At 47.3% G+C, this 16,352-nt stretch overlaps 1 protein-coding gene across 2 annotated transcripts in view; it reads right to left on the bottom strand.

Moving 5' to 3' along the window:
• LMX1B (LIM homeobox transcription factor 1 beta) overlaps window positions 1-16,089 on the bottom strand; it is a 90,779-nt gene extending 74,690 nt beyond the window's left edge. For both annotated transcript variants that reach the window (XM_062011705.1, XM_062011704.1), the window contains exons 1-2: window positions 15,951-16,089; window positions 15,450-15,636 (exon numbers count right to left, since the gene is read on the bottom strand). In XM_062011705.1, the coding sequence (XP_061867689.1) occupies window positions 15,450-15,636; window positions 15,951-16,089 (326 nt within the window). The remainder of the gene's footprint in view (window positions 1-15,449; window positions 15,637-15,950) is intronic.
• Window positions 16,090-16,352: the final 263 nt, after the last annotated feature.

Raw genomic sequence — 16,352 nt, forward strand, 5'->3', positions numbered from 1 at the left:
TTTGAGAGACATACTTGCCCACCTGCTGTATGTGTATTAGTTCTAGCTGAAAAGAAGTCAATAAAAACGGAGAAAGAAGAATTTGCAGAGCTGGTTAAAGTAATAAGATTTGTTTCAGAGCATCTGATCTTTAGACTAACAGACTTCCAAACAGTTGGACAAGTAAATAAAGCACCACAGGGAACCACTGGTTGAAATAGGTTACCGCAGGGATACGCACAAAGGAATTCCTACAACTAAGAAAGGGCCAGAGCTATGAAACTTATAATACCAGCCACTGGGATGAATTGCTGACTTCTACAACACTTAGGAGCAAATTCTACAGGTACCCACGCTTTGAGGAGGACATAAAACTCTGTTCTGAGCTTCGGGAAGTATTAGACCCAGTAACAATTACCACTAAGCAACAGCAATATTTTGCACCTCACATTGGTCCTGTGCTTATGAAAAGACAGGGGCTCTAATTCCACTCACTCTTTTTTCTGGATGGAAAGTTTGAAGAAGCTTAGTGATACATTTCACTACATGCTCTTATATACACAGTACAAAAGGAAATGTTTCCTTTAAAGGCCTCACTTTCTTTAGAGAAGTAAAAAGAAAAGCCAAACAAAACAAAGTTAGCCTGTGAATCCTCCTACCAGCCCCCTGGGACTTTCTGCACCACATGCACAGCTACCCCTGGGTAGCTGCAGGACAGCAGAGGCACAGCACACAGGGAGGTTCCATCAGGATCCACGAAATCCGTGGAACAGCCCCAGGCCTGGGGAGTGGGGCCGTGCGAGGCCACAGCCAGCAGCTCTGCTCTGACTGAGCGATGTGCAGACAGTGAACAAAGCGGGAGATGTCCCACGTCCATCCAGCGCCGAGGGGGTGGAGGTGACACTGTTGTAACGTTCCATCTGATCAGTACTTCTTTTCTGTCCCTGACATGAATAAGGGGATTAGGATGGCAAGTTTCCGTGAGCTCACTCTATCGGACAAAAGGCCATGAGGTTTAGTGTCACACTGCCTGATAAAAGTACAGGAGGCTGTCAATCAAGGGTTCCTAGGTACTTGTGTCGGTGACATAATCTTATTAGAAGATAAACCAGTGAAATCCTTTTCATGATGAAAGTTACATTTAATTGCTCCTTTGCTTTTCTTCTCTTTCTCTTGCTCATTTGTCCATTTAACTTTCTTAATGTTAGCTATTACAAGAATATAATGGCACAAAGATGCCAGCCATCCACACTATAGCCACGCTCACAACAAATGAACAGCAAAAGATCCTGAGGTTGGCAGCAGAAAGAGCACCAGTTGTGATCTTCTAAATGCAAGGTGAAAAGTTACCGAATTAATTAGCAGGAGTGCTCATGGAAAGGATGAAGTGAAATGTTATGTCAGTTTCTTTAATACCAAAGCAAGCTGGCAAAAAGACTGAAAAATAGTGAGCTCAGTGTCTGTGTTACAAATGAAGGGAGACTTTTAATATCCTCTTACAGAAGCAAATCCATATTAGCCTTAGTAAAGTGACTGTTCTACTCGCAGCCAATTTTTGGTTGTTTCTTCTCAGTTTCACAAATAGGCAGCTGATGCTGATGGCGTGAATCACCACACCCCACCGGGAATGCATCAGGAAAAACTGCACCAGACCCTGGAAGGGCAAGTCAGGGAGAGTCAGTGTCTGCTTCCCCCCCCATACCCAATGTGCCTCCCAGGACCTGCTGCACTGAGGGCTCAGCGGGACCAGCTCAGGACCCAGTCCATCAGGGTGACCAGAGCAGCTCCGGCAACACCCAAGCTCCCTCGTGCCCAAGAGGAAGGCTTGAGAGGGCAGATGTGAGGTCTGTGCAGCACTCGCTTCTGGGGAGAGAGAATGACAGGTCTTCTGCCTGATCAGAAGACCCCGAACCCTGGTGCGAAGGTGGCTCTGACGCTGCTGCCCACCACCAGCACAGCTGTGCCACTGCAGCATGCACAGCCCACATGTGTGCATCTGCCCAGGACACACCGAGCACAACCTCTGGGCCTCATGTCCTCACCTGCAGCCCTACAACCTTCCCAAGACACCCCAGCCATTGCTCTGACCCAAAGAAGACCACTGCGCTCACAGCTGGGGATGGACTCAGGAGGGGCAAGTGGCCCTGCCGCAGTGGGGAGAGGGTTTCGGCTGTGGCCACTCTGTTTGGTCTGGCTTGAACAGCAAAAGAGAGGAAAGCCATGCAAAGTTTTAAAGCTATTTTCCAAATAACTTCAGTTAGGGAAAAAGTACTTGGGTGCAACTTTCCTTTAATGGGACTAATCCAACACAGGCAAGACTGGATCCCGAGAAGCCTGTCCTGCAAAAATCAAAATGAACACAAGGACAAGCCAAGCCTTTGCTGGTGCAGGAGAGTTGCTCAGGTTACAGTGGCCCAGGTTGCCCAAAAAATGCCTCTGGGAAGTAAATGAGTATTTGCCTCACAGTTTAGTCACCCTAAGGCCCCCAGTTCTTCCAGAAGCTGAGTGTGTAACTCTACCTTGTAAATCACTACTGAAGAGACTGAGACTCTAGCCCAAGCTAGAAGCTACGTCTCTCAAAATACATATTTTTAAAGCATCATCTAATTGTCACAATTAATAAAGTATAAACACATTCTGAGTAAACAACTAGTGTCACTTACTGTCACCAAGTCCCACTAAAATAAGTTTTAGGCAAAGCACCTGCGTGTACATATTATCTAAATGATAATTTAGCTCCACAAACCTGAAATGTTTAAAGAAAAATTGAATTCCATTCATTTTACACATACTCTTCCTTATTTTATCCAAGTGCCAGGTGACTGACAACAAACTAGCACTTCAAGCTGAAGTACTTTGAGAAATCGTAAGTGTAATTCTCTCCCATAATTCAGACGATCCTAAAGAAAACAAGTCCTCCAGAGTTCTTCAAGAAAACCACGTTTTCAGCTAAGGACTAACAAAAAAAACCTGACAAACATCTTAACTCTTTGCTTTTTTTGTAAAAGTACACATGAAAAATCATGGGAGAAGTAGCTGATGGCAGGACAAAAGCAGCTGAAAAATGCGATTTAGCATTGGTTAAATCAGTGGTAGCTGGCAATTTAGTGAAAAGACAATTGTTACATTTCTGGGCTGCTGATCACATGTCACTGGCATTCCACAAACGCTTTGCCAGCGGAAATCCAACTCCAGCTTTTGGGAAGGCAATTTCAAAACAGTGCAACATTATAAATCAATTACCTGGCTTACTCTTCTCTCTCAAAACAACAGTTTCTATATTATGCATATCCTGTACTGTGTTTTCAAATATTTAATCACACTCATTTCATACCTGCCAGTTTCATGTTGGACTCTAGAGATGCCGCTTACTAAACTGAGAGAGTCTGCCAAGAGCATTTGCACGTAGCTTCTCTGTTCTGCTCCTCAGTGCCTTGTATGTGTTTTCTGAAATCAACAGGAGCAGGAGATGCTGAAGATCAGCCTCGGCTCAGTGCTGTGGGGCAGCCATCCTGCTCATCCCCGTTGGCAGGGCACAGGCTGATCCATCAAGCCCAGCACCTACAAACGAGTGTTTAGAAGCTTTCGAAGCAGCAATGAGGAAAGAACAATGGGTGAGCCAAGCGAACACATCTATTTTTGCTGATCGAACTTAAGCAAATCCAAGGAACCATTAGGAAATGCTGTCAGCTAAAGCTCGAAATCTAAGAAAGTAGCCATTCAAGGCACAGTGAGCCCTTATAAACAGTTAATCCACACAGCTGCAGTAGTTAAAGCAAACACACTACCCTTCACTGCGCCATCAATTACACCTTCCCAGAAAAAATTACACAAACTTCGTAGGATTTTTCAGAGAGAAGATGGATTCTTTTGGAGACTTGAGGTCAAGACTGGGCTGTTTAAAGTATATTATTAACAAATAAACATTTATTGCAAAAAAAACCCTATAGGCCTTTGGGGAGGAAAATTGTGTTATTTTTGGCATCAAATGACACAAGCCATTTATGACATGAATGGCTATCACCAACAGATTGATGAAATGGCAAATGTCTCCCACTTAACTTCCCCTGGCTTCCTGAATAAACTTTTTCAAACACTTTTTTCCTTCTGAAATGGCAATAAACTCCATGTAATTTTGGTTTTCTCTCTGTTCTAGCTATTTCAAGATCCGTAGCTGGAAAGGGTTGAAGGTACTTCCAGATGGAAGCTGAACACTCCCCAAAGACTGGTAAGGCGATGAAAATCACATTGTTAGGATCCGGGGGTTATATGCTGCCCTTGTTTGTGTGTATTCTTGCTTGAGTGACAACTCGCAATTGGCTTTCAGATGGCTCAGTGAAAAAGCTGAGGTTTAATTGTGGCATCCAACAAATTGAATATTATAGCTCTTGTCATTGAATGTATCCGCTGCGCACTCAGACAAACCCCTGCCAAAATACGAGCTGAATTTTTAAGTAAGAAAAAAGCCACAAATGGAACAGGCTTCAACTATGCTAGACAACCGATATGGATGGGACATGTACGAAATGTACAGTTTAATGGCCTTGGGCTTGATTTCCAACCTTTCCCTAAGACACCAGCAGGCACAGTGACCTCCGGCACTGCCCGGTGCTCAGATCTGTCGTCCTGGGCCAGCCATGTCACACAGGCTCTCCCCAGGCCTGGGCCACACTGCACTGGGCTGTGCCGCAGGGATGCCACGGCCAGGGGAGCAGGTATGGCTGGAGCACTGGTGCTGCCCCACTGAGGCCTCCCATCTCGTCTGTGGCCAGCAGCCGCGGGACAGGGAAGATGCCACACTGTGCGAGGCTGTCTCCCTGTAATTGCCCTGGAAGCTCTGGGGATTCTCCCACATTAAATTAATGCAGGCGCCATGGAGGCTAATTTATTCCACACCCACAAAATCATGCTGGGGAACTGGCCCAGGCATGGGTAATGCCGAGGCAGCACGACTCTAAGGACCAGGCTGGCAGGAGCTGCGCACCCCCAGTGCACTGCCTGTGTCCTCCAGCTCACAGGCATAAGGCTACAACACTGTTACTGTCACCCATTCATGGCTTTCAGGGAAAACGTGCAGACAGCTTCCTTGCAGCTTGGGAAAACGATGGTAAATTAAGTAATTTCTCATACGTTTATATAAATAAATAAAATGAGAAAGTATCCAGATATTGCAAAGTTCAGCACGCTCAGCTGTCAAGAAAGGGAATCCTTGGAAGATCAGCATTGCCCCTAGGGCAAAGTGATGCCCAGGACAGGCAAAAACTTCAGCAAGCAGCTCCACTGAGCTCTCTCTAAGACACTTGCTGTCAGGTGAGAAAACTGACCTGGCGAAACACTGCAAGCCACGACACGCTGGGCATTTGGCTTCAATGGCACTGCTGGTGGGAGCCCCAGGAGTGGGGATGTACCCCAAGCCCTGCCAAGGCCTTTGAACCAGCAGTGTCAGCCCCTCACAGCGAGCGTTCCCGGCCCCGGGGACATGCTGCTCATCCCCCTGTGCACTCGCAGCCCACTGCACACACCAGTGATCTGAAGGTAGCTCTCTAAAATTGTAACAAATAGGCACTACCTCAAGCCTGCACGTACTTACAGACCTTCAAAGAGTGGATATTCAGTCTGCAAAGCACAATTATTAATAGTGGGGCAGGGGACAGAGGAGGGAGGATCAGCTCTTTCTGTCCCAAAAAGTGAGAAATGCCAACCTCCTGATGCCCAGGTAGACCCAGCTGAATGAGTAACCTGTGTGACCCCACCCCACACACACACAGGCTCATCCCCCACATGCCAGTTCCCACTCACTCACAGAAGAGTCAGCCCATGGCTTTTGACCCATGTGAGCTCAGGAGCAGCACCAGCACAGCTCCAACATCCAGAACACATCGTTTGACTGGTGGGGAGGATGGAACAGGTAACCTGCATGTTCCCTGCAGGTGCTGCAAGAACTAACAAGTTCCCAGCCACTGCAAGAAGTAACTGAGATGGAAATAGGGCTGTGTGTCCAGCCAGCTCCAGTTTGTGCAGCCACAGTGGCACAAACCTTCATTGCCCCCTGATCACCCACCACCTTCCCACAGCTCCCTGCAGCATCTGGTCCCTCTGTGACTTCTGCCTACCTGAAAAGCTCGTGACAATGCTCAGGACCTGGGCACGTTGACCTGCTCCTCCAAGATCTACCACAGAACCGAGGGCACAGCACCACTACAGTAAAAAGCTGAGGTGCTGCGGCACTAGAGGTGGTTCAGCAGAGACCATCAGCCACAAAGACATACCTGCAGGGAGTGGTATTTGTGAGTAGTGCTGGGCCAGACTGTCATGTACAGTTGGACCTTATTGTACCAAAGTTTCCCCCTAACTGAAGGCAGCACTCCTTTTCTGCAGTTCATTTCAGTGCTTTGTTTGGCATTTCTTTGCCTCAGTTTCATGATTACCTCCAGTGCTTTACTGTGATTTGCTAACAAATCTCCTTGTATGACACTTAACTAAATAGTTGTCTCATCCCACACATGCTATCAAAACAAAAACTCAAGGCATCCCTGTACCCTTCCACTCCCCCAAAACCGGACCCAAGTTGTGACATAAGAGAAAAAGTAGAAACCAGAGAAGCTGCTTCCATTGGGCTGTGTCAGGAACAGCTCTTATCAGGTGGCAGAAAAAGTACATTATGGGCAAGCTGCCTACGTCAAAGGAAAGGCTCCCACAGGTTGAAAACAACTGTTCTGTGGAGTGGATGTTAATGAGAGCTGTAACCGTTCTCACTAATGAGTTCTGGCAATCTCACACTGCAGCCCGAGGGTCCCGTCCCGCAGAGCTCCCCATGACCCCCGGCAGCGGAGCCCGCACTCTGCCGAGCCCCCACAGCAGATGCTGCTCCCACTCACACCCATGCTGCAGCAAATTTCCTTCCTCACCCACACACGAGGTGAGCGCTGGTGCTCAATCTGTAAGGAGGTACTACCCTAAGAAGTAACAACGTTTGTACCAGTTTAAGACAACTCAAGTAACCACTCTCTCTAATCAGAAATGCTTTAAACAGTGTTAATTTCTTCTGCAAATTCAAATTTGCTTGCTTCCTATTATAATGATAACCCATGATAAAAGTAACAACTGGGGAAAAAAAAGGGGGGATGTAAACTTTTGTTTTGGCTTGTACTCCATCATTGAACGGTGATTCAGGTTACATAAAGGAACAAACACATGAAAGTAAACTTCCCAACAGCTACCAGGAGGATTTAGTCCTCAGCATGTGCACATAAATTCTACCAGCTCTTACTAGGAGAGTGCACGTGCACTCTTGTACATTATAAATAATACACTGATTGCAGTAAAATCAAGAGCCAAATCCTATCCTTTGATGAGTGAGGATGGCTCCTCATTGAAGTCAATAGGAATTGCATGTTCACAAGTTCACGTCAACATTTGCAAAAGAAAATTTTGTGCATATTAAAAAAATTATCATGTTTTGGAAGCAAAGCAAATGGCCTCCATGAAGAGTGTTTCTGTAAAAGCATTGGCTTGTCACAGGAGCCTCAGTATCTATGTCCTGATAAAGTTCCCAAGAAATACATTACTCCTCGTTTACACCGATATGAAGCGCATTTGATCGATTTGTGCTGGAGCGGCTCTGCCGTATCTATAAAGACAATCACTATGAAATATCAAACCCAACAAAATAACAAACTGGAATTAATCACATTAATGATTCCTTCACTGTCATACAATCTCACAAATGTCTGCTTGTTCAGTTGCCATCTCGATCGCCAAAGCTGGTGTAGCAGAGCCTGGGCTCCTCTGTTAATACTGACCTGAACGCTTCATCTTCTCCAGACAGTGGATACTTAATGTTGCATACAAGATACTTCATTTTAAGGGGTTTCCTTCTATATAATCTGCATTAAAATTGCATTATATGCCACACATGGAGTTTTCCACTTATAAGGTATATTTAGTATCCAATAAAAGGCAAAGGCGACACATACATTGTGTGTATGAGTTGGTCTTATAAAGAGAACGTATTCTTTGCCATTAATTTGCCTGGAAATCATCGGAGCCACTTTTGCAAAATGGCTGTTTTGAGAACAGCCTGTTCAGGTGCAGGGAACACAATCCCCCTCACGAACCCTCACATCCCTCTCCCAGCAGTAACGTGCCTTTTCCCCGCGCCCACTGCTGCCCGGGGCTGGCTCTGCTCTCCCGAACTGCCTCACTCCCAGCAACTGGACAAGTTTGTCAAGATACACTGAAAGCAATTGCACGCATACCAAAAAGTAAAACAAAAGTGAGACACTGTTTCATTTGAGAAATATCAGTCCAGACAAAGCAAGTCCAGGAACCTAAAGTAAAGGCAAGGATAGCACTAAAAACAAAAAAAATTCAAAGATGTGCCTCAGTTTCATCTTGAATTTAAAGAGGCATCTAGAAAGAGTGAATAATTTGCAAGATTTAGATCCATATTAGCATGCATGTTATAAACATCGAAGAGCATTACACTTAAAACCAGAAGTCAGCTCATTTTACCCTGCAAGTATTGTCATTTTTTTTTCTCTCTTATAGTCTTTGTGCTCAAACTCAGAAGTCTAGCTTTACATTTAACATTTACTTTAATTATATATGAAGTTGTTCACATGTTTTATTTTCCCTAGTTACTAATGGAGAAAAGTGGTATCTTCTTCCCTAAATGTTACCAGTGCTGTTAAATCTCCTACCACTGCAGCAAAACAATCTTATCTCCCTGATAAATTTTAAAAAATATCTTAACTCAGAAAACACTTCTGCTTTCCAAAAAAAGCCCAAACAAAAAACCCCTAAGTTACACTTTTTTATCACAAAAAAATCAGTTCTAATTCATAGCTTTAGATATAGCATAAGCCAATTACACAGTCCTCAAGGTGTATATTTGATAATCATTCCCTGCCTACTTGATATATTTATTCCAATTCACTTAAAGAAAGAAAATTTCTGTTCTTAATTGCACCCACCTAAATCCACAGTAACTCCTCTGATTTCCTTATTTAGCTGTCAGAGTTTCAGCAGTCAAGGTTCACATCACACTGTTACTTACAACTAACCTTATTCTTTGTTTCAGAACAAATGTGGAGTTTTTATATTTTGTAATGAACAAGAAACTGTCATTTCATTATGAGCCAATCGTTGCCTCGTGTGTAATGCCATCATCCCCAAATCATGCCAAAAAACCCTTTCTACCACACTAAACCGTCCAAGAACAATACCTGGGTTGTTTACCTTTACTGGAGATTACTGTATAATTCAGTTTTATTTATTTACTTGCTTTCTTACCTCACTTGGGCAATAACTTGACATATTATCCAGGCGAAAAAAAAAGCATAGGCAAAAGGAAGCATTTATCCCTGTTTTTTCTGCAAGTATGTTGTCTGACCTAGTACACGCTTTATAGAGGACATTGTAATGGTATTTTTCCATCTCAATGAGGTTTGAAATTCAGCCTTTTTGTGAATCTGCATTTTATGCAACTCATGACATGGCACAAACAGCCCAAGCAGTAGAAAATCCCTTTTTAATATTATCACAAAATACTGCTGTTATATTTACATTCTGCATTCTCCCAAAACTGCCACAAGAAGTGAACAGTGCAAAGAGTACTTAAGTGAACCACACACAAACTGCACTTGCCTGCTCTCAGCCTAGCAGTGATAAGAAAAAAACAAGCATTTTACTAATCCTTCTCATTCTGCACTGAGCACATCAGCAGACGGCCTTGGGCTTCCCTGTGTCCGTGTGCCTGGGGTGGGAAGCGCATCCGTGTGCCTGTGCCCCAAAGGCACCCTCCTTGCCCCAAGAGCAGTCCCCCTTGCCCCCCTGCCTGGCTCAGGACGGTAACACCGTGGCTCTCAGCACATATTTCATAGACACTCAGGGAAGGCCCCGTCCACTTTCTTGCGCACTGAAACCTCTCGCTGCCTTGCACACCCAGCGTGCAGGGAACTTAGGGTCTCTAATAATTTACTGTATCTGCTGTACTCTTGGTTCCAGGAGAAGGAGATATTAAATACAATGAATTAAATTCCTGTTACTACAAGGAGTAGCAGATTTAGTATAAACTTGAATTTTGTCTGGAATGAAAAGTAAAAATCATAGCTGCACCATGAAAAGCAAACTCCTTTTTGTCCTGAGTGTTTTTTCCCAGCTGACTAAATTAAGCAGCCTCTATTTGTTATTAAATATGCACCTACCTTTCAAGCTCACCAGAATCGTAGGCATTTTGAGATGTGCCATAGTTTACAGGCTGTCCCATGAGGGATGCAAGAGAGGTGTTACAACAGAAATACACTAATAACATAATTAGTCTAAGAAGAGGCATTATAACCCAGCTATTTTATCGTGGTATATTATTGATAGCTGAAAAGGTATGATGTATGCCTTTGAAGTACATCAAAAGTTTAGGCTAAAAAATAATATACACTGTTTTTAAACACAAGACAATGTGGGTAAGTTACACATTTCGATGCAGACATTTTTGCAGTGTTTCATATTTCCGATATTTTTTCTGGTTAATAGTAAAGCATTATAAATTATCCTCTTATTAATCTAATTGCACATTGCCTACCTCGCAAGAATATCTTCCCTATCATTTTCTACCACGGATTAGTGCAAATTGGATATTACCATTGCAATTATTTTGTCCAATAAGGTTACCACACTGAAAAACCAAAATGTCTCCCCCAATTCTCAAGACACGTTCCATTCCAGATCCCCACCAGCATTTACTCAGCCTGAGTAGCTGACCAGTCCTGGGCTGGTGGCTGCAGCCCAGCGCTCGTGCCCACGCTGCTCTGCCCTGCAGCCCACCGCAGAGGCCAATACCTCCGGGCACAGAGAGGCCCGCAGGGGCTCTGCCGGACCGCGACCACTCTGATGACGTCATCAGCAGAAATAACAGCAACATTTCCTCAACACTCCCTTGATGCTTTTGGAAGTGTGTCGCGGTGCTCCGGGCGCCCGATTGCACAGGGAGTTTCTGATGGGGAGAGGTGTCTGACAGAGCTGGGCTGGCCAGATTTTCATCAAAAACGCCAGAGCATTTCAGCGACTTTTAAAAGCATTTTTAGTGGATGACATAACTTTAATCATTACTCCATGTCCTGGGCATGTGCTTAGGCTACTCCTCATCACTAAGTTTCAATCAGGTTTTATGTTATTTCCTAAAGACGTGCACACAGAACAACAAGCACCAGCCCAACATGAGAAGCGAACAAAACGGAGGGGGACAACACTGCTCTGCACAATTTTGCCAAGTTCACATGATGAACAATTGCACTGATGACTGTAATGACAGTCTGGAGCTCCTCAGTCAAAAAGAAAACCCAAAAGGCTGAATACAAACATCATCTTCCTGCAAACGGCTGTTACCCACTCTGCACACAGCAGAATCTGGGAGCTCAAGTCACCTCTTGCACCATGGATCCTGCCTACATTCCACAGCCTGCGCTCACAGCAGACAGGCGCTCGCTCACTCCAGAAGAAAAACAACATTCACAAAAATGGGAAGCTTTTGTCTTATTTTTAATAAGAAATGCAACTGAACTGAGAAATATCAGTCTCAGTATTACACTCATGTGAAAGAATTTCTCCACTCTGGAGAGACACATCCCTACAGCAACGAGGCTTTGCAGCATTTTCTTTCTTTCCTGCGAGGTACATGCTGCTCCATGTTGCTCGTACGTAGAAAAAAAGCCCAGGCACCGACAAGAAAGGACTCAAAAGATAGAGAACAGTACAAAGACACACCAGAAACACAGGGTAAATATTTCTCAATAGCATCCAGTAAGGATGCTGAAACAAAGTCTGATGTACTTTGAGGAATCTGACAAAAATCTAAATATTTCTTTTTTGAAGCAAAACTTAAAATGCATTAATGGAAATATCTGAAATAGCAACTGCAGTTGTTTGCTACCCTGTCCCTTGAATACATAGCCTCTTTCACAGCCTTTATTTCCAAAGCTAGATCAGGAATGTGGCTCTTTCTAGAAAATGTATGCATTTCTTACAGATGAAATATATAACCTGAAACATTTTTTCATAACATATCTTTTTGTTTTAATCAGCAATAACTGCGGCAAATTGTTATGTAACACTGAGAAGACAAAAACAAACCAGAAAAGCACAATCACAAAAAAAATATACAAATGGGTAAGAAATGTAGTATTTATAATTACCAATGTTTCAAATCAGGAAGCACTGTTATGAGTGGCGCAATAAATAAATTCATTTAAGCAAAGAACCGGAACATAACTACCGCAAAACTCCTATTTTTGATAAACATACACTCTGAAGGTTTCCGTTTGTTGGAAAGAAAACTTCTTTCAAAGGAAAAGAAGTGTAAATGTGGGGTTCCAAACACACAACAATCCTGCAACTGGGCAAAACTCTCATTAAAATCAGAGATCCTGTTTGACTTGGGTTTGGGAGAGACAGCCTCCCTGCTGCCACTGTACTGCTCAATTTTTTTTCCCCTTAAAAACCTTCCGATCAAATGTACCTGCAAACCTAAACCCCTGAAATTTTAGCAAAATAAGCACTTTGAATTAAATCAAACAATCAGGATGTACTCATGCAAAAATTTGTTGAACCATTTGTATAAAAAGAGTCCGAAATACAGGAACGAAGAGCAGCCTAGATGCTGGTCCTACTGGTGTACCAATATTTTTGTGATAAATTACACTTATCATGCACCTCTGACTACTTCAAACTGTTCTTAGACCACTAATCCATCTCCCCCAGGATTTATTCGAGCATTCCAAGCATACGGTTAGCTTCAAACAGCCAACATCTTTATGAAAAAAAAAAAGAAGGAAGAAAAATGTTTTCACTCTTCCCCCTAATGTGAAATACCCTCACCCCGGGATGGGCAGCAATCAGTCCTGACCCAGCGAAAGGTTTAAGGTCTGATATCTGACCCATCAGAAGCTTGCTTTCATTAGAAAGACGAGACATGAGTTTTCCAAAGATACACACACACACCACTTGATTACAGTCCTGGGAGTTCTGGAGAAATCTGACCTTTCAATTACATTACTACGTACAAAAAAATCTATTTAAAGCAAATTTCAGTAACTAAGATATTTAAGTAATCTTTATTCTCCCTCTTTTTTTTTTCCACAGGTATCTGTAAACAGGACTCAGGATAACAAAAAGCAGCTGATTTTACAGATAGCCCTGTTCCTCGGCACCAACCCTGCTCCCTCTCACACTGCAGCACACGCTGGCTCAGTGCACAGGCTCGCACTCCGGGACGACGGCTGCCCCAGGATGCTGCAGGGGACTTGCACGACTTGCTCATGGCTCCACTTCTCCCTTCACACCCTCACTGATAGTGACGATCATCTGCATCGCACAGCCCATGAGAACTGCTTGCATGTCAGAATAGCTATTTTTATCCTCTAGCTATCATAAAAGAATATTTGTGTCTTTCAGCCTGAAAGGCTGCGGGCAGGGAAGGCACACACACCATGTCAGCGTACTTTCACATGTTTGCTCTTTGGGGCTAATAAAATTTCAGAGAAAACAAATTTTGATTTACCGTATCTCCCCTCCCCTTTCCATGAGCTGCTGCCTCTGTCAGTCCTTGGGGCATGCACAGCAGGTTACCATGTCATGTCACACTAGGTGCTGGGATCCAACAAAGGCAAACATGTTGATATCTTTTTATTGCTCGTCAGCCTGATCACCCCATTTCCCCCCTATACAATTGGATGCCTTTGATAATATGGGAAGCTCTAAAGCGGTGACATTTCTATTTTCAGTCAGAAAAGTATTTTTGGTTTTACAAAGCAATAGTCTATGATCTTGCTTTTTAAGCTGCGAAGCATAAGCCTTTATTTTACAGAAACTAAAGATAGGACTCAGAGGGTACATTTGTTTGGAAAGAATGTAAACATTTACGCTACCAAGCATAGCTTTTTTAGGTCGCCTAAAGAGTGTTCTCAACCACGTCTGAATGAACAAAAATACGTAAGGTGGTACTACCCACAGAGGGCAAAGTTTCACTGATCTACCGCAGCTACCATGGGGTGTTAGTATAAAAGAGCAAGTCTGTGGATATGCTCCCTACACAGGGGGACGAGAAAACAGAGATAATAGTGAATCCCTAGCCCTGCGAGGCCAGGATCCGGTGGCCCTGTCGCGGCAAGCGCCGGGTTATTTTCCCGTGAGCGCCTGGGCCCCATGGAAGACTCTCTGGTGGCATACTGGTGAGGGTTGCAGCATGAAATAACACGTTTTGTTGTAACTCCTAAACAGGGGAACATTTATCTGGACCATTTATACAAGAGTTATAACCCTAACAATATTTATACTCAGCATGTCATGTTAGCATTTACTACCAGTTTCCATGGAGATGGATTTTCATGCTGTAGCTATGAAATGCACATTGTTGCCACTAAGCCACTTCAGGCCTTGCTGGAAGCCTGCTGAATGCCTGACAAAAGTTGATGCAAACCAATAGTTGTTGTTCTTTGTTTGTTGCCAGACTTCTAGCAGAGCCATATTATGTCCTGGTGATTGAAGTGCCCATGTTCGCCCCCCTCCCGGCACAAAAAGGATTCTCAATTTCGGTGACAAGCATGAAGTGGGAGGGAGGCATGAAGCTTGCAGGGGAGGACAAACGCGAAGCGGGGCCGGGGCTCTGTCTCCGCGCTGGGGCGCGGCGCAGCGGGGGGCCGCTCCCGACAAAGCCCGACGCTCGGGGCGAACGCCGGAGTAAGACCGAGCGCGGGTAGCGCCCGGGCCGGGCCAGCGCCCGGCTGCTCCTGCCGCGGACGGCCGCCGGGGCACGGCTGGCGCCAGTCCCTGCTGCCGCGCCCCGCGGGCGCCGCCGCAGCCGCCCGCGCACCCTGCGCGCCCGACGGCTGCTCGGCGGGATGGCGGCGGCCCCGCGCCCGCGCTCGCTCCACCGGGCTGGCCCGCGGCAGCTCGCCGACGGCCCCGCCGAGCACCGCTCGGCCGCCCCGGCCCCTCCGCTCCGCAGGCGGGTCAGCGCCCAGGCGCGGCCGGGGGCTGGCGGCAGGACGAGGCCCGGCCCGGGCAGGAGGACCCAGTGAGGCGGCTCCGAGCGCGGCGCTGCCCGGGCGGCGACAGCCGCTGGCGGGCCAGGCCGAGCTGAAACGAGCCGCCTCGCCGCCGCCGCCCCCCTCCGACGCCGCCGCCGCAAGGTCCCGCACCGAGGCGACCGCAAACGCTGCGGGACCCTGAGGCGGAGGGCAGCTCCCTGCTTGGGACGGGCTCTGTAGCTCAAAGTTTCTCCAGTCCCGCCGGCTGCCGCCCGGCGCCGGAGTCGCCACCCGCAGCACCGCATCCCCCTGGTCCGGCGGGCTCTGCGTGGCGGCGGCCCGCTCGGAAACGCCCCCCAAGCCCAGAGCGGGCCCTGCCGGGCTGGGCCTGTCTCCGGCCGGTGGCGGCACCGCGCCGGGCCCCGCCGAGCCCCTTCGCGCTCTTACTGTTGGTAGTCCTGCTTGCAGTAGAGCTTTCGGTCCCGGAAGTAGCAGCTGGTGGTGAGGGCTTGCTGACACGCCGCGCACTGCAGGCACTCCTCGTGCCAGGAGGACTCGTTCACCCGCATCAGAAACCGGTCCGAGATGGGCCGCTGGCAGCCCTCGCAGACGGCCTGGTGCTGGCAGTCCGACCCTGCGAACGGCAGACAGCGGCGTGAAGCGCCTGCCCCGGCCCCGCTCCCGGCCCCGCTGGCCCCACCCGACCCCGGCCCCGCTCTCCCGGCCCCCGGGTAGCCGACGGGCAGTGCAGCCCAGCCCCGGCCCCGTAGCTCAGCGCCGTTCAGCCCGACGGCCGCCGCCGAAAACGTCGGGGAGAAAGTTCCGCGCCCGCTGGCAGCCCGAGGGGAGGCGGACGAAGCCCGAGGCTGCCCGGCCGGGCCCCGCCAGAGCGCAGCCCCGGGCACCGAGGTGGCTTTTGGCGCAGCCGAGAAGCGAGCGGCAACTCACCCAGCAGCACTCCTAACGTGGCCGGACCCGAGCGCAGAGGGTGGTCTTCCATTTTAATACCGTCCAACATCTTTGAGCAGTCCGACTGGCCCCGCGTAAAGCACCGTTCCAAGGACTCGGGACCTGTTGCGATGTCCATGGGGCGGGCGGCGGCGCTGCCCGGCGCTCCGCGGCGGCGGGGGAGAAGCGCTGCCGGGCGGCGGGGCAAGCTCAGCCCCGCGTCTGGCCGAGCTCGGGGACACTCTGCGGCCGGGAGGAGGGAGTCGCTTTTATTTTTATCTGGGAGACATGAGGAGCGTTTCCTGCCTGCACTTCCAGAGACGGGGGGCAGAGGAAAGAACCGGCGCCGCAGCCCATGGGAGCAGCCCGTGCTACACGGGCGCGCACATGCCGCGCACACGG

This window comes from Colius striatus, chromosome 19, assembly GCF_028858725.1.
Source record: "Colius striatus isolate bColStr4 chromosome 19, bColStr4.1.hap1, whole genome shotgun sequence".
Lineage (NCBI taxonomy): Eukaryota > Metazoa > Chordata > Aves > Coliiformes > Coliidae > Colius > Colius striatus.